This window comes from Lissotriton helveticus, chromosome 7 (assembly GCF_964261635.1).
Source record: "Lissotriton helveticus chromosome 7, aLisHel1.1, whole genome shotgun sequence".
NCBI lineage: Eukaryota > Metazoa > Chordata > Amphibia > Caudata > Salamandridae > Lissotriton > Lissotriton helveticus.
Window position 1 is genome coordinate 1,931,890,861 of NC_136068.1, and position 18,322 is coordinate 1,931,909,182.

Here is an 18,322-nt window from a genome sequence, read left to right on the forward strand (position 1 = left end):
GTCCCCGGTGAAAGCGTGCACTGACGGCTGGTGGTGTTTGTGCCCGGTGAAAGCGTGCACTGACGTCTGGTGGTGTGTGCCTGGTGGAAGCCTGCACTGACGGCTGATGGTGTTTGTGCCCGGTGAAAGCGTGCACTGACGGCTGATGGTGTTTGTGCCCGGTGAAAGCGTGCACTGACGGCTGGTGGTGTTTGTGCCTGGTGAAAGCGTGCACTGACGGCTGGTGGTGTTTGTGCCCGGGGAAAGTGTGCACTGACGGCTGGTGGTCTTTGTGCCCGGTGAAAGCGTGCACTGACGGCTGGTGGTGTTTGTGCCCGGTGAAAGCGTGCACTGATGGCTGGTGGTGTTTGTGCCCGGTGAAAGAGTGCACGGACGCCTGGTGGTGTGTGTGTGTGTGTGGTTGTGTGTGTGGTGGTGAGTCTGCGGTGGTGAGAGTGCGGTGGTGAGAGTGTGGTCTTATGTGTGTGGTCTTATGTGTGTGGTCTTATGTGTGTGGTCTTAGGTGTGTGGTCTTAGGTGTGTGGTCTTAGGTGTGTGGTCTTAGGTGTGTGGTCTTAGGTGTATCTATCGCACTCACTCTATCGCATCACCACAGCATCACTCAGCACCACCACAGCATCACTCAGGGGCACAACAACATCACTATGCGCTACCACAGCATCACTGAACGCCACAGCATTACTCGTCGCCACCACAACATCACTCAGCGCCACCACAACATCAATCTGTGCAACCATTCAACAACAACTGGTTCAAATATGTTCTCTCAATGTTTCAAGCTTCATTTCAAATGTCACAAAAAGATGTTAATATTTCACTTCTGTTCTTGTATTTTCGTCACAATAAAATACACTGAACATAATCTTCACAAAAGTTATTTACAAAAGTTTAAGCTATTGCCATTATGAATTCCAATAACTTTTATTTAAGTTTTAAATATTTTAAAAAATTAAAAGCCATTGTTATTTGTAATATCAATACATCTAAGTCACGTAAATACAACACATATTGCATTACAAATGCTATAGGTGTCACATTTGCAAAAGTTAAAACTATTGGAATTGTAAATGACAAAGCTATTAATTTGGCTATTTTCAAAACCAACACATAAATACAAAATTTGTAATTTACAATACCAATAGCTCAAACTTTCCTAATGCGAGACCTATTGCATTGCAAATGCTTGTTTATAAGATGGAACCTTTCAAGTGCCCTCTAGCCGTTCTCCTCCTCAGCTCACAACATCTCATTTGGTGTCCCTCAGGGATACTCCATGAGCTCTACGCCCTTCAGTGTTTATGTTCGACCTTTAGCTGACACAGTAGAGGCGTTGGGCAGTACTCTTATTCTCTTACACCGATGACACCCAAATTATTTTCTCTCTACCTTCTACAAAGGGTAACTGTGGCTCCAAACTGAGGTCTTACCCCAGGACAGTGGCCCATTGGATGAAAAATAATTGTTTAAAGCTGAATGGAAATAAAACAGGTTTTGGTTGTAGGTAACCAGCCTCAACTTTAGGGTCCGTTGGGCTGGCCTGAGATCCTAGGTCTGGTGCCTACTCCTAAGCAGGTGGTCAAAGACATGGGTTTCTCCTTAGATAGAAGACAGATGATGGACCAGCAGATTAACAAGGTGTCCACTACGTGCCTTGGGCTTCTTAAATGTCAGCGAAAAATGTTAGGGTTTCTCCCTGCTTCAGCTCAAAGAACTATCTCACGTGCTCCAATAGCATTGCGTCTGGACTATGGAAATGTTTTCTGTCAGGGAGTTTTGAAGTCTCTACGCAATTTGTGCAGAATGCAGCTGCTAGCCTTCTATGCCATCTCCCCTGGCATGTTTTAGTTTCCACCCATTTGTGTGAACTTCACCAGCTGATCATTGAGAAGTGAGTCATGGTAAAAGCATTATGTTTTATGTATAAGGCAATGGCACACAAGGCCCCTAACCACATAAACAGTTTGGTCACTCAGTGCCCAAAGCATGTCCTTACGCTTTCTGGGTTTCGCGATCATCCATTGGGTAAAAGTGGTGCAGGAAGGGCACTCATGTAAGTTTTTAGGTCCCGAACTATGGAATGCCCTTTCTCTCGGGTCAGTACCACCACCTCCTTAGAGCTCTTCCGAAAGAAAGTGAAGACTTGGTTTTTTTAGTCATTGGTTGGTGCCCACTCTACCATCCTCGAGTGCTCAGCCAACTTTTGTTATCGGACTTTGATCAGAGCGAAGCACCTTTTGAGGATAACTAATCTGTCCCTCAATATGATGATGATGACATTTATATGGACGACAGGATGCCAGCAGGCTGAGCACTTCGTCTGACACAGGGCTAGCCTCCCAAACCATCCCTTGACCCCTCCGGCACTCTCACAGAGAATCTGCCCTATTTGCCATAATAATTTGACGAGTGGCTGAGGTTTTAGATCTCCAGTTACTCTCTGTCGAGGTAAAAACCAACTTCCTCCTGGAGGTGGTACTGCCCGAAAGATCCCCTCCAGTGTCTGAAGAGTTCCGGATGCTACATCTGAAGCTTTACAACATTATTTAAATGTTCAGTGAAGTCGATCGAAGTTACATTTAATAAAAAAACACAATCACTTTCTTTAAACTATGACCTGTTCGTAAAAAAACACACAACCAGGTTCCTCAAGAAGAGTGTGGCAGCTATATTAACATTTGAATGCAATTCAAAGATGAAAACAATTTGTACAAATTGAAAACACATTCCATTTTGAGAACTAATGAATGGAAGGATAGAGTGGTTTTAAATGTTTCCCATGCCCCTGGAGCTGGCAGCAGCACAGACACAGGTCACATGCAAAGGGTCTGATTTCTCTACTGCTCAGCAAATGGTTCAACTCATCAGTTAGCCACACCCTTCAACCAAGCATTAGGCACTGCCCTTGTTTCTGATAAACAGAAGCTAGTCCTCCAGTAGACCGTAATAAGATCTTACAAGTACTCCAGGACACTGAAAGAGGCTCAGTGCACCAAAGGCACCATTTACTTCTTCTGGGGTATCCTGTTTCAATCTACCTTCTCAGAGGCACCCTACCACCTGGAGGCAGTTTATGGACACATTTTGGCCTTTTCTGTGTTTCAAGGATACTAGAACAAATTTCGTCTGATATAGCGTAGCCCAGCGGGAGTAGAAAAAAAAATCAGGCTCTGGGGCAGAGAGGGATATAATAGCTGCAGTGATGACTGGCATCTGAAGACATCTAGGCTAGATTATGCCAATGCGCTGTACCTTGGCCTCCCAAAATATGGTATCCACCGCCTTCAAATGATTCAAAATGCGGCTGCGAGACTGGTCTGCCGGATCCCTTTCCGACAACATGTCTCTCCGCATTTAGACAACCTCCACTGGCTACCAGTGGAAAAAAGAATCATATTTAAGTCCATGATAATGGCCATCGGGCTCTAAATGGAAACTGCCCGAAGTATCTGAAGGAAAGACTCTGCCCCTACCAACAAAATAGGGTGTTGCGCTCGAACTCTTTCAATTGGCTGCAAACTCCGCGCTTTACGAAAGCACGACTGGGGGGGAAGAGCTTTCACAGTGAAAACAGCTGTACTGTGGAACAACCTCCCCGCCTCACTTCGAAGCGCCGAGTCAGAACTCTGTTTTAAAAAGGCCTTGAAGACATGGCTCTTCAAGACAGCAGCGTTACAGAACTAATAGTCGCATTCCTGCGCTTGCCACTTGTTTTCACCCCAGCTGCTTTTAGCGCCGGGACACCCCTGTGCCTAGGGGTAGCTGTCGCGCTTAATAAATATCAGTATTATTATTATTATTATTAAGACATGGGGATGCGTTCCTTTCAAGGAACGTAGTGCCATTTATAACATATCCTTGAATTAAGTAAAACAGATCAATACACAATGCTTTCATCAGTGTGCACCGTGACATGCATGGAAGCGCCAGTGAAAGGGCAAGCACATGTGAAGCTTCCTGTAGGCGCCTCATCTATGGTCAATTATGTCAAAAACAACAGTTTTGTATCACTATGTGTTAACGTAATGCAGATCTCTGACATTGAACTGTATTTGTGCGCAACAACCTGCGCCCTACAGCAGAGAACTTACAAATCTGGTGATGCATGCCACCTTTGCATCAAGCTGTACTTAATAATATGCTTCCTACTGCACATGTCCAAGTAAGGCTCTTGATCTCTGTGCATGCATGGCGTGCCTGCCTGTTGCGGTGAGTGTGTACTTGTATCATAGGTCTGTCCGTATAAATGACATAGCTCTTCGTTGGTCTCTATGCATGGACTGATCAATGTTGGGGTCTTGGTTTACATGTGTGCATGCACTATTCCAAATCTAAATTAATGGCTTTGTCAATTCTTGTTTATAATGCTTCCTCGATAGTCTGTAGTTTTTCCATTGCGCCTGAAGCCCATTCAGTTTGCTTTTAAATTCTAACAATTCTTATTCCTGTGCTGTTGCTTTAGCAGGTTTGATACAGGCTTGTTTTCGTTGATGTTCGTTGAGATGACTTTTCTGAATGAAGCGTTTATCACAGTTAGTACATTTATACGGCCTCTCGCCAGTGTGTGTTCTTATGTGTTCACCAAGATAGTCTTTTCGATTGAATCCTTTGTGGCAAAAAGGACACACAAATGGTTTTTCGCCAGAATGTATTCTCTGGTGCATAACCAGGTAGCTCCTGTGGGAGAAGGTCTTCTCACATTCGGTACATGCGTACGGCCTCACTTTGTAGCTTTTGTCGCCTTCGCTGCATGCGTTTGGTTTCGGATTTTGCAGGGTGTTTGGATGATCTTCAGGAAACGGTGGATATGGCAGATTGCCCTCAAATTCATCATACCTATCGGATCCGTCTCTGCTGGGGCTTTCGTGTGGTGAGCTCAAAGGGGATGGATTGGTGAAACTACTATTATATTGACCCGTTTTCTCTTCCCTGAGATCCTGAAAACATTGTGACCACATATCAATTCTAGTGTTTGCTTCCTTGTTGGAGAGCTGGAGATCAGTTGTGTTCATTTCTCTTGACAAAACGTTATGCTTCGAAGCTCTTTCTGAACATTTTACAGAATCTTCAATATTTCTTTTCCTTTTCGTGCTTTCATTACCTGTTTAAAATGAAGAAAGTCTGTAGTTAACATTCAGCAGATGAACCAGCATAATTCAGTAAAATTATTGTTCTGCTTGAACATAAAAACTAAAATGAGTTCCTTATAATAATACGTATCACTAGATGGTACACTTTTACCAACCTCCCATGGATGAAAGTCAGAGTGAGCCTGTGCTCTGCTGGTTGTAGAGTTTTCTGAATCAGATGTGGACCTGTGAGGATTGTATTGTTGCTGACCAGTCCTTGAAGGTCTCCCATGATCATTTATGTGAGCAGTGGAAAGACATACATAACATAGAGCAGACGGTAACACACAACCTGCCACAGACACTGACCAGGAACAACCTATTTTGTTTTTACTTCCCCTCTAAGACCCCCTTTCCTCTCAGCATCCCTCTCCTCCCTCCCAGAGCATCTCTCTCCCCCTCCCAGAGCATCTCTCTCCTCCCTCCCAGAGCAACTCTCTCCTCCCTCCCAGAGCAACTCTCTCCTCCTTCCCAGAGCAACTCTCTCCTCCCCCCAGAGCAACTCTTTCCTCCCTCCCAGAGCACTCCCCCTTAGAGCAACTCTCTCCTCCCTCCCAGAGCAACTCTCTCCTCCCTCCCAGAGCACTCCCCCCTAGAGCAACTCTCTCCTCCCTCCCAGAGAAACTCTCTCCTCCCTCCCAGAGCATCTCTCTCCTCCCTCCCAGAGCAACTCTCTCCTCCCTCCCAGAGCAACTCTCTCCTCCTTCCCAGAGCAACTCTCTCCTCCCTCCCAGAGCAACTCTCTCCTCCCTCCCAGAGCAACTCTCTCCTCCCTCCCAGAGCAACTCTCTCCTCCCTCCCAGAGCAACTCTCTCCTCCCTCCCAGAGCAACTCTCTCCTCCTTCCCAGAGCAACTCTCTCCTCCCTCCCAGAGCATCTCTCTCCTCCCTCCCAGAGCAACTCTCTCCTCCCTCCCAGAGCAACTCTCTCCTCCCTCCCAGAGCAACTCTCTCCTCCCTCCCAGAACAACTCTCTCCTCCCTCCCAGAGCAACTCTCTCCTCCCCAGAGCAACTCTCTCCTCCCTCCCAGAGCATCTCTCTCCTCCCTCCCAGAGCAACTCTCTCCTCCCTCCCAGAGCAACTCTCTCCTCCCTCCCAGAGCAACTCTCTCCTCCCTCCCAGAACAACTCTCTCCTCCCTCCCAGAGCAACTCTCTCCTCCTTCCCAGAGCAACTCTCTCCTCCCTCCCAGAGCATCTCTCTCCTCCCTCCCAGAGCAACTCTCTCCTCCCTCCCAGAGCAACTCTCTCCTCCCTCCCAGAGCAACTCTCTCCTCCCTCCCAGAACAACTCTCTCCTCCCTCCCAGAGCAACTCTCTCCTCCCCAGAGCAACTCTCTCCTCCCTCCCAGAGCAACTCTCTCCTCCCTCCCAGAGCAACTCTCTCCTCCCTCCCAGAGCAACTCTCTCCTCCCCCCAGAGCAACTCTCTCCTCCCCCAGAGCAACTCTCCCCTCATCCCTAGAGCAACTCTCTCCTCCTCCCAGAGCAACTCTCTCCTCTCCCCTAGACCAACTCTCTCCTCCTCCCTAGAGCAACTCTCTCCTCCCCCTAGAGCAACTCTCTCCTCCCCCTAGAGCAACTCTCTCCTCCCCCCTAGAGCAACTCTCTCCTCCCCAGAGCAACTCTCTCCTCCCCCTAGAGCAACTCTCTCGTCCCCCCAGAGCAACTCTCCCCTCCCCAGAGCAACTCTCTCCTCCCCCCTAGAGCAACTCTCTCCTCCCCCCTAGAGCAACTCTCTCCTCCCCCCACAGCAACTCTCTCCTCCCCCCACAGCAACTCTCTCCTCCCCAGAGCAACTCTCTCCTCCCCCTAGAGCAACTCTCTCCTCCCTCCCAGAGCAACTCGCTCCTCCCTCCCAGAGCAACTCGCTCCTCCCTCCCAGAGCAACTCGCTCCTCCCTCCCAGAGCAACTCCCTCCTCCCTCCCAGAGCAACTCGCTCCTCCCTCCCAGAGCAACTCTCTCCTCCCCAGAGCAACTCTCTCCTCCCCGCTAGAGCAACTCTTTCCTCCCTCCCAGAGCAACTCGCTCCTCCCTCCCAGAGCAACTCTCTCCTCTGCCCAGAGCTACTCTCTCCTCCCCCCAGAACAACTCTCCCCTCCCCCCAGAGCAACTCTCTCCTCCCCCCTAGAGCAACTCGCTCCTCCCTCCCAGAGCAAATCCCTCCTCCTCCCAGAGCAACTCGCTCCTCCCTCCCAGAGCAACTCTCTCCTCCTCCCAGAGCAACTCTCTCCTCCCCCCAGAGCAACTCTCACCTCCCTCCTAGAGCAACTCTCACCTCCCTCCCAGAGCAACTCTCTCCTCCCCCCTAGAGCAACTCTCTCCTCCCCAGAGCAACTCTCTCCTCCTCCCTAGAGCAACTCTCTCCTCCCCAGAGCAACTCTCCCCTCCCCCCTAGAGCAACTCTCTCCTCCCTCCCAGAGCAACTCTGTCCTCCCTCCCAGAGCAACTCTGTCCTCCCCCCCAGAGCAACACTCTCCTCCCCCCCAGAGCAACACTCTCCTCCCCCCTAGAGCAACTCTCTCCTCCCTCCCAGAGCAACTCTCTCCTCGCCAGAGCAACTCTCTCCTCCCCAGAGCAACTCTCTCCTCCCCAGAGCAACTCTCTCCTCCCCAGAGCAACTCTCTCCTCCTTCCCAGAGCAACTCTCTCCTCCCTCCCAGAGCAACTCTCTCCTCCCCCCAGAGCAACTCTCTCCTCCCCCAGAGCAACTCTCTCCTCCTCCCTAGAGCAACTCTCTCCTCCTCCCTAGAGTAACTCTCTCCTCCCCCCTAGAGCAACTCTCTCCTCCCCCGAAAGCAACTCTCTCCTCCCCCCAGAGCAACTCTCTCCTCCCCCCAGAGCAACTCTCTCCTCCCCGGAGCAACTCTCTCCTCCCCCCTAGAGCAACTCTCTCCTCCCCCCCCCCCCCCAGAGCAACTCTCTCCTCCCCAGAGCAACTCTCTCCTCCCCAGAGCAACGCTCTCCTCCCTCCCAGAGCAATTCTCTCCTCCCTCCCAGAACAACTCTCTCCTCCCTCCCAGAGCAACTCTCTACTCCCTCCCAGAGCAACTCTCTCCTCCCCAGAGCAACTCTCTCCTCCCTCCCAGAGCAACTCTCTCCTCCCTCCCAGAGCAACTCTCTCCTCCCTCCCAGAGCAACTCTCTCCTCCCTCCCAGAGCAACTCTCTCCTCCCTCCCAGAGCAACTCTCTCCTCCCTCCCAGAGCAACTCTCTCCTCCCCCCAGAGCAACTCTCTCCTCCCCCAGAGCAACTCTCCCCTCATCCCTAGAGCAACTCTCTCCTCCTCCCAGAGCAACTCTCTCCTCTCCCCTAGAGCAACTCTCTCCTCCTCCCTAGAGCAACTCTCTCCTCCCCCTAGAGCAACTCTCTCCCCCCCCTAGAGCAACTCTCTCCTCCCCAGAGCAACTCTCTCCTCCCCCTAGAGCAACTCTCTCCTCCCCCCAGAGCAACTCTCTCCTCCCCCCAGAGCAACTCTCTCCTCCCCCCTAGAGCAACTCTCTCCTCCCCCCTAGAGCAACTCTCTCCTCCCCCCTAGAGCAACTCTCTCCTCCCCCCACAGCAACTCTCTCCTCCCCCCACAGCAACTCTCTCCTCCCCAGAGCAACTCTCTCCTCCCCCTAGAGCAACTCTCTCCTCCCTCCCAGAGCAACTCGCTCCTCCCTCCCAGAGCAACTCTCTCCTCCCCGCTAGAGCAACTCTTTCCTCCCTCCCAGAGCAACTCGCTCCATCCTCCCAGAGCAACTCGCTCCTCCCTCCCAGAGCAACTCGCTCCTCCCTCCCAGAGCAACTCGCTCCTCCCTCCCAGAGCAACTCTCTCCTCTGCCCAGAGCTACTCTCTCCTCCCCCCAGAACAACTCTCCCCTCCCCCCAGAGCAACTCTCTCCTCCCCCCTAGAGCAACTCGCTCCTCCCTCCCAGAGCAAATCCCTCCTCCTCCCAGAGCAACTCGCTCCTCCCTCCCAGAGCAACTCTCTCCTCCTCCCAGAGCAACTCTCTCCTCCCCCCAGAGCAACTCTCTCCTCCCCCCCAGAGCAACTCTCACCTCCCTCCTAGAGCAACTCTCACCTCCCTCCCAGAGCAACTCTCTCCTACCCCCTAGAGCAACTCTCTCCTCCCCAGAGCAACTCTCTCCTCCTCCCTAGAGCAACTCTCTCCTCCCCAGAGCAACTCTCCCCTCCCCCCTAGAGCAACTCTCTCCTCCCTCCCAGAGCAACTCTGTCCTCCCTCCCAGAGCAACTCTGTCCTCCCCCCCAGAGCAACACTCTCCTCCCCCCCAGAGCAACACTCTCCTCCCCCCTAGAGCAACTCTCTCCTCCCTCCCAGAGCAACTCTCTCCTCGCCAGAGCAACTCTCTCCTCCCCAGAGCAACTCTCTCCTCCCCAGAGCAACTCTCTCCTCCTTCCCAGAGCAACTCTCTCCTCCCTCCCAGAGCAACTCTCTCCTCCCCCCAGAGCAACTCTCTCCTCCCCCAGAGCAACTCTCTCCTCCCCAGAGCAACTCTCTCCTCCTCCCTAGAGCAACTCTCTCCTCCTCCCTAGAGTAACTCTCTCCTCCCCCCTAGAGCAACTCTCTCCTCCCCCCAGAGCAACTCTCTCCTCCCCCCAGAGCAACTCTCTCCTCCCCGGAGCAACTCTCTCCTCCCCCCTAGAGCAACTCTCTCCTCCCCCCCCCCCAGAGCAACTCTCTCCTCCCCAGAGCAACTCTCTCCTCCCCCCTAAAGCAACTCTCTCCTCCCCCAGAGCAACTCTCTCCTCCCCAGAGCAACTCTCTCCTCCCCCCTAGAGCAACTCTCTCCTCCCCAGAGCAACTCTCTCCTCCCCGCTAGAGCAACTCTCTCCTCCCTCCCAGAGCAACTCGCTCCTCCCTCCCAGAGCAACTCGCTCCTCCCTCCCAGAGCAACTCGCTCCTCCCTCCCAGAGCAACTCTCTCCTCCTCCCAGAGCAACACTCTCCTCCCTCCCAGAGCAATTCTCTCCTCCCCCCACAGCAACTCTCTCCTCCCCCCACAGCAACTCTCTCCTTCCCAGAGCAACTCTCTCCTCCCCCTTGAGCAACTCTCTCCTCCCTCCCAGAGCAACTCGCTCCTCCCTCCCAGAGCAACTCGCTCCTCCCTCCCAGAGCAACTCTCTCCTCCCCAGAGCAACTCTCTCCTCCCCAGAGCAACTCTCTCCTCCCCGCTAGAGCAACTCTCTCCTCCCTCCCAGAGCAACTCTCTCCTCCCCAGAGCAACTCTCTCCTCCTCCCTAGAGCAACTCTCTCCTCCTCCCTAGAGTAACTCTTTCCTCCCCCCTAGAGCAACTCTCTCCTCCCCCGAAAGCAACTCTCTCCTCCCCCCAGAGCAACTCTCTCCTCCCCGGAGCAACTCTCTCCTCCCCCCTAGAGCAACTCTCTCCTCCCCCCCCCCCCAGAGCAACTCTCTCCTCCCCAGAGCAACTCTCTCCTCCCCCCTAAAGCAACTCTCTCCTCCCCCAGAGCAACTCTCTCCTCCCCAGAGCAACTCTCTCCTCCCCCCTAGAGCAACTCTCTCCTCCCCAGAGCAACTCTCTCCTCCCCGCTAGAGCAACTCTCTCCTCCCTCCCAGAGCAACTCTCTCCTCTGCCCAGAGCAACTCTCTCCTCTGCCCAGAGCTACTCTCTCCTCCCCCCAGAACAACTCTCCCCTCCCCCCAGAGCAACTCTCTCCTCCCCCCTAGAGCAACTCGCTCCTCCCTCCCAGAGCAAATCTCTCCTCCTCCCAGAGCAACTCGCTCCTCCCTCCCAGAGCAACTCTCTCCTCCTCCCAGAGCAACTCTCTCCTCCCCCCAGAGCAATTCTCTCCTCCCCCCCCAGAGCAACTCTCACCTCCCTCCTAGAGCAACTCTCTCCTCCCTCCCAGAGCAACTCTCTCCTCCCCCCTAGAGCAACTCTCTCCTCCCCAGAGCAACTCTCTCCTCCTCCCTAGAGCAACTCTCTCCTCCCCGTGGCAACTCTCCCCTCCCCCCTAGAGCAACTCTCTCCTCCCTCCCAGAGCAACTCTGTCCTCCCTCCCAGAGCAACTCTGTCCTCCCCCCCAGAGCAACACTCTCCTCCCCCCCAGAGCAACACTCTCCTCCCCCCTAGAGCAACTCTCTCCTCCCTCCCAGAGCAACTCTCTCCTCCCCAGAGCAACTCTCTCCTCCCCAGAGCAACTCTCTCCTCCTTCCCAGAGCAACTCTCTACTCCTTCCCAGAGCAACTCTCTCCTCCCTCCCAGAGCAACTCTCTCCTCCCCCCAGAGCAACTCTCTCCTCCCCCCAGAGCAACTCTCTCCTCCCCAGAGCAACTCTCTCCTCCCCCCTAGAGCAACTCTCTCCTCCTCCCTAGAGTAACTCTCGCCTCCCCCCTAGAGCAACTCTCTCCTCCCCCCTAGAGCAACTCTCTCCTCCCCCCGAGAGCAACTCTCTCCTCCCCCCGAGAGCAACTCTCTCCTCCCCCCAGAGCAACTCTCTCCTCCCCCCAGAGCAACTCTCTCCTCCCCGGAGCAACTCTCTCCTCCCCCCTAGAGCAACTCTCTCCTCCCCCCTAGAGCAACTCTCTCCTCCCCCCCAGAGCAACTCTCTCCTCCCCAGAGCAACTCTCTCCTCCCCCCTAGAGCAACTCTCTCCTCCCCCCTAAAGCAACTCTCTCCTCCCCGGAGCAACTCTCTCCTCCCCCTAGAGCAACTCGCTCCTCCCTCCCAGAGCAACTCTCTCCTCCCTCCCAGAGCAACTCTCTCCTCCCTCCCAGAGCAACTCTCTCCTCCCTCCCAGAGCATCTCTCTCCTCCCTCCCAGAGCAACTCCCTCCTCCCTCCCAGAGTTTTCTCTCCTCCCTCCCAGAGCAACTCTCTCCTCCCTCCCAGAGCAACTCTCTCCTCCCTCCCAGAGCAACTCTCTCCTCCCTCCCAGAACAACTCTCTCCTCCCTCCCAGAGCAACTCTCTACTCCCTCCCAGAGCAACTCTCTCCTCCCCAGAGCAACTCTCTCCTCCCTCCCAGAGCAACTCTCTCCTCCCTCCCAGAGCAACTCTCTCCTCCCTCCCAGAGCAACTCTCTCCTCCCCCCAGAGCAACTCTCTCCTCCCCCAGAGCAACTCTCTCCTCCCCCAGAGCAACTCTCCCCTCATCCCTAGAGCAACTCTCTCCTCCTGCCAGAGCAACTCTCTCCTCTCCCCTAGAGCAACTCTCTCCTCCTCCCTAGAGCAACTCTCTCCTCCCCCTAGAGCAACTCTCTCCTCCCCCTAGAGCAACTCTCTCCTCCCCCCTAGAGCAACTCTCTCCTCCCCAGAGCAACTCTCTCATCCCCCTAGAGCAACTCTCTCCTCCCCCCAGAGCAACTCCCTCCTCCCCAGAGCAACTCTCTCCTCCCCCCTAGATCAACTCTCTCCTCCCCCCTAGAGCAACTCTCTCCTCCCCCCTAGAGCAACTCTCTCCTCCCCCCACAGCAACTCTCTCCTCCCCCCACAGCAACTCTCTCCTCCCCAGAGCAACTCTCTCCTCCCCCTAGAGCAACTCTCTCCTCCCTCCCAGAGCAACTCGCTCCTCCCTCCCAGAGCAACTCGCTCCTCCCTCCCAGAGCAACTCTCTCCTCCCCAGAGCAACTCTCTCCTCCCCGCTAGAGCAACTCTTTCCTCCCTCCCAGAGCAACTCGCTCCTCCCTCCCAGAGCAACTCTCTCCTCTGCCCAGAGCTACTCTCTCCTCCCCCCAGAACAACTCTCCCCTCCCCCCAGAGCAACTCTCTCCTCCCCCCTAGAGCAACTCGCTCCTCCCTCCCAGAGCAAATCCCTCCTCCTCCCAGAGCAACTCGCTCCTCCCTCCCAGAGCAACTCTCTCCTCCTCCCAGAGCAACTCTCTCCTCCCCCCAGAGCAACTCTCTCCTCCCCCCCAGAGCAACTCTCTCCTCCCTCCTAGAGCAACTCTCACCTCCCTCCCAGAGCAACTCTCTCCTCCCCCCTAGAGCAACTCTCTCCTCCCCAGAGCAACTCTCTCCTCCTCCCTAGAGCAACTCTCTCCTCCCCAGAGCAACTCTCCCCTCCCCCCTAGAGCAACTCTCTCCTCCCTCCCAGAGCAACTCTGTCCTCCCCCCCAGAGCAACACTCTCCTCCCCCCCAGAGCAACACTCTCCTCCCCCCTAGAGCAACTCTCTCCTCCCTCCCAGAGCAACTCTCTCCTCGCCAGAGCAACTCTCTCCTCCCCAGAGCAACTCTCTCCTCCCCAGAGCAACTCTCTCCTCCTTCCCAGAGCAACTCTCTCCTCCCTCCCAGAGCAACTCTCTCCTCCCCCCAGAGCAACTCTCTCCTCCCCCCAGAGCAACTCTCTCCTCCCCCAGAGCAACTCTCTCCTCCCCAGAGCAACTCTCTCCTCCTCCCTAGAGCAACTCTCTCCTCCTCCCTAGAGTAACTCTCTCCTCCCCGGAGCAACTCTCTCCTCCCCCTAGAGCAACTCGCTCCTCCCTCCCAGAGCAACTCTCTCCTCCCTCCCAGAGCAACTCTCTCCTCCCTCCCAGAGCAACTCTCTCCTCCCTCCCAGAGCATCTCTCTCCTCCCTCCCAGAGCAACTCCCTCCTCCCTCCCAGAGCAACTCTCTCCTCCCTCCCAGAGCAACTCTCTCCTCCCTCCCAGAGCAACTCTCTCCTCCCTCCCAGAGCATCTCTCTCCTCCCTCCCAGAGCAACTCCCTCCTCCCTCCCAGAGCAACTCTCTCCTCCCTCCCAGAGCAACTCTCTCCTCCCTCCCAGAGCAACTCTCTCCTCCCTCCCAGAGCAACTCTCTCCTCCCTCCCAGAACAACTCTCTCCTCCCTCCCAGAGCAACTCTCTACTCCCTCCCAGAGCAACTCTCTCCTCCCCAGAGCAACTCTCTCCTCCCTCCCAGAGCAACTCTCTCCTCCCTCCCAGAGCAACTCTCTCCTCCCTCCCAGAGCAACTCTCTCCTCCCCCCAGAGCAACTCTCTCCTCCCCCAGAGCAACTCTCTCCTCCCCCAGAGCAACTCTCCCCTCATCCCTAGAGCAACTCTCTCCTCCTGCCAGAGCAACTCTCTCCTCTCCCCTAGAGCAACTCTCTCCTCCTCCCTAGAGCAACTCTCTCCTCCCCCTAGAGCAACTCTCTCCTCCCCCTAGAGCAACTCTCTCCTCCCCCCTAGAGCAACTCTCTCCTCCCCAGAGCAACTCTCTCATCCCCCTAGAGCAACTCTCTCCTCCCCCCAGAGCAACTCCCTCCTCCCCAGAGCAACTCTCTCCTCCCCCCTAGATCAACTCTCTCCTCCCCCCTAGAGCAACTCTCTCCTCCCCCCTAGAGCAACTCTCTCCTCCCCCCACAGCAACTCTCTCCTCCCCCCACAGCAACTCTCTCCTCCCCAGAGCAACTCTCTCCTCCCCCTAGAGCAACTCTCTCCTCCCTCCCAGAGCAACTCGCTCCTCCCTCCCAGAGCAACTCGCTCCTCCCTCCCAGAGCAACTCTCTCCTCCCCAGAGCAACTCTCTCCTCCCCGCTAGAGCAACTCTTTCCTCCCTCCCAGAGCAACTCGCTCCTCCCTCCCAGAGCAACTCTCTCCTCTGCCCAGAGCTACTCTCTCCTCCCCCCAGAACAACTCTCCCCTCCCCCCAGAGCAACTCTCTCCTCCCCCCTAGAGCAACTCGCTCCTCCCTCCCAGAGCAAATCCCTCCTCCTCCCAGAGCAACTCGCTCCTCCCTCCCAGAGCAACTCTCTCCTCCTCCCAGAGCAACTCTCTCCTCCCCCCAGAGCAACTCTCTCCTCCCCCCCAGAGCAACTCTCTCCTCCCTCCTAGAGCAACTCTCACCTCCCTCCCAGAGCAACTCTCTCCTCCCCCCTAGAGCAACTCTCTCCTCCCCAGAGCAACTCTCTCCTCCTCCCTAGAGCAACTCTCTCCTCCCCAGAGCAACTCTCCCCTCCCCCCTAGAGCAACTCTCTCCTCCCTCCCAGAGCAACTCTGTCCTCCCCCCCAGAGCAACACTCTCCTCCCCCCCAGAGCAACACTCTCCTCCCCCCTAGAGCAACTCTCTCCTCCCTCCCAGAGCAACTCTCTCCTCGCCAGAGCAACTCTCTCCTCCCCAGAGCAACTCTCTCCTCCCCAGAGCAACTCTCTCCTCCTTCCCAGAGCAACTCTCTCCTCCCTCCCAGAGCAACTCTCTCCTCCCCCCAGAGCAACTCTCTCCTCCCCCCAGAGCAACTCTCTCCTCCCCCAGAGCAACTCTCTCCTCCCCAGAGCAACTCTCTCCTCCTCCCTAGAGCAACTCTCTCCTCCTCCCTAGAGTAACTCTCTCCTCCCCCCTAGAGCAACTCTCTCCTCCCCCGAAAGCAACTCTCTCCTCCCCCCAGAGCAACTCTCTCCTCCCCGGAGCAACTCTCTCCTCCCCCCTAGAGCAACTCTCTCCTCCCCCCCCCCCCCGCAGAGCAACTCTCTCCTCCCCAGAGCAACTCTCTCCTCCCCCCTAAAGCAACTCTCTCCTCCCCCAGAGCAACTCTCTCCTCCCCAGAGCAACTCTCTCCTCCCCCCTAGAGCAACTCTCTCCTCCCCAGAGCAACTCTCTCCTCCCCGCTAGAGCAACTCTCTCCTCCCTCCCAGAGCAACTCGCTCCTCCCTCCCAGAGCAACTCGCTCCTCCCTCCCAGAGCAACTCGCTCCTCCCTCCCAGAGCAACTCTCTCCTCCTCCCAGAGCAACGCTCTCCTCCCTCCCAGAGCAATTCTCTCCTCCCCCCACAGCAACTCTCTCCTCCCCCCACAGCAACTCTCTCCTTCCCAGAGCAACTCTCTCCTCCCCCTTGTGCAACTCTCTCCTCCCCCCCAGAGCAACTCGCTCCTCCCTCCCAGAGCAACTCGCTCCTCCCTCCCAGAGCAACTCTCTCCTCCCCAGAGCAACTCTCTCCTCCCCCCCAGAGCAACTCTCTCCTCCCCGCTAGAGCAACTCTCTCCTCCCTCCCAGAGCAACTCTCTCCTCCCCAGAGCAACTCTCTCCTCCTCCCTAGAGCAACTCTCTCCTCCTCCCTAGAGTAACTCTCTCCTCCCCCCTAGAGCAACTCTCTCCTCCCCCGAAAGCAACTCTCTCCTCCCCCCAGAGCAACTCTCTCCTCCCCGGAGCAACTCTCTCCTCCCCCCTAGAGCAACTCTCTCCTCCCCCCCCAGAGCAACTCTCTCCTCCCCAGAGCAACTCTCTCCTCCCCCCTAAAGCAACTCTCTCCTCCCCCAGAGCAACTCTCTCCTCCCCAGAGCAACTCTCTCCTCCCCCCTAGAGCAACTCTCTCCTCCCCAGAGCAACTCTCTCCTCCCCGCTAGAGCAACTCTCTCCTCCCTCCCAGAGCAACTCTCTCCTCTGCCCAGAGCAACTCTCTCCTCTGCCCAGAGCTACTCTCTCCTCCCCCCAGAACAACTCTCCCCTCCCCCCAGAGCAACTCTCTCCTCCCCCCTAGAGCAACTCGCTCCTCCCTCCCAGAGCAAATCTCTCCTCCTCCCAGAGCAACTCGCTCCTCCCTCCCAGAGCAACTCTCTCCTCCTCCCAGAGCAACTCTCTCCTCCCCCAGAGCAATTCTCTCCTCCCCCCCCAGAGCAACTCTCACCTCCCTCCTAGAGCAACTCTCTCCTCCCTCCCAGAGCAACTCTCTCCTCCCCCCTAGAGCAACTCTCTCCTCCCCCCTAGAGCAACTCTCTCCTCCCCCCCCCAGAGCAACTCTCCCCTCCCCAGAGCAACTCTCTCCTCCCCCCTAAAGCAACTCTCTCCTCCCCCAGAGCAACTCTCCTCCCCAGAGCAACTCTCTCCTCCCCCCTAGAGCAACTCTCTCCTCCCCAGAGCAACTCTCTCCTCCCCGCTAGAGCAACTCTCTCCTCCCTCCCAGAGCAACTCTCTCCTCTGCCCAGAGCAACTCTCTCCTCTGCCCAGAGCTACTCTCTCCTCCCCCCAGAACAACTCTCCCCTCCCCCCAGAGCAACTCTCTCCTCCCCCCTAGAGCAACTCGCTCCTCCCTCCCAGAGCAAATCTCTCCTCCTCCCAGAGCAACTCGCTCCTCCCTCCCAGAGCAACTCTCTCCTCCTCCCAGAGCAACTCTCTCCTCCCCCCAGAGCAATTCTCTCCTCCCCCCCAGAGCAACTCTCACCTCCCTCCTAGAGCAACTCTCTCCTCCCTCCCAGAGCAACTCTCTCCTCCCCCCTAGAGCAACTCTCTCCTCCCCAGAGCAACTCTCTCCTCCTCCCTAGAGCAACTCTCTCCTCCCCGTGGCAACTCTCCCCTCCCCCCTAGAGCAACTCTCTCCTCCCTCCCAGAGCAACTCTGTCCTCCCTCCCAGAGCAACTCTGTCCTCCCCCCCAGAGCAACACTCTCCTCCCCCCCAGAGCAACACTCTCCTCCCCCCTAGAGCAACTCTCTCCTCCCTCCCAGAGCAACTCTCTCCTCCCCAGAGCAACTCTCTCCTCCCCAGAGCAACTCTCTCCTCCTTCCCAGAGCAACTCTCTACTCCTTCCCAGAGCAACTCTCTCCTCCCTCCCAGAGCAACTCTCTCCTCCCCCCAGAGCAACTCTCTCCTCCCCCCAGAGCAACTCTCTCCTCCCCCCAGAGCAACTCTCTCCTCCCCAGAGCAACTCTCTCCTCCCCCCTAGAGCAACTCTCTCCTCCTCCCTAGAGTAACTCTCTCCTCCCCCCTAGAGCAACTCTCTCCTCCCCCCTAGAGCAACTCTCTCCTCCCCCGAGAGCAACTCTCTCCTCCCCCCAGAGCAACTCTCTCCTCCCCCCAGAGCAACTCTCTCCTCCCCGGAGCAACTCTCTCCTCCCCCCTAGAGCAACTCTCTCCTCCCCCCTAGAGCAACTCTCTCCTCCCCCCCAGAGCAACTCTCTCCTCCCCAGAGCAACTCTCTCCTCCCCAGAGCAACTCTCTCCTCCCCCCTAGAGCAACTCTCTCCTCCCCCAGAGCAACTCTCTCCTCCCCAGAGCAACTCTCTCCTCCCCCCTAGAGCAACTCTCTCCTCCCCAGAGCAACTCTCTCCTCCCCGCTAGAGCAACTCTCTCCTCCCTCCCAGAGCAACTCGCTCCTCCCTCCCAGAGCAACTCTCTCCTCCTCCCAGAGCAATTCTCTCCTCCCTCCCAGAGCAATTCTCTCCTCCTCCCAGAGCAACGCTCTCCTCCCTCCCAGAGCAACTCTCTCCTCCGCCCAGAGCTACTCTCTCCTCCCCCCAGAGCAACTCTCTCCTCCCCCCAGAGCAACTCT

The 18,322-nt window shown here is 56.0% G+C and overlaps 1 protein-coding gene across 1 annotated transcript in view; it reads right to left on the reverse strand.

Moving 5' to 3' along the window:
- Positions 1–906: 906 nt before the first annotated feature.
- The window catches only part of LOC144770931 (uncharacterized), an 85,053-nt gene continuing 67,637 nt past the window's right edge, over positions 907–18,322 (reverse strand). The window contains exon 7 of the mRNA XM_078655763.1: positions 907–5,098. Coding sequence (XP_078511889.1) covers positions 4,437–5,098 — 662 coding nt within the window. The 3' untranslated portion in view covers positions 907–4,436. The remainder of the gene's footprint in view (positions 5,099–18,322) is intronic.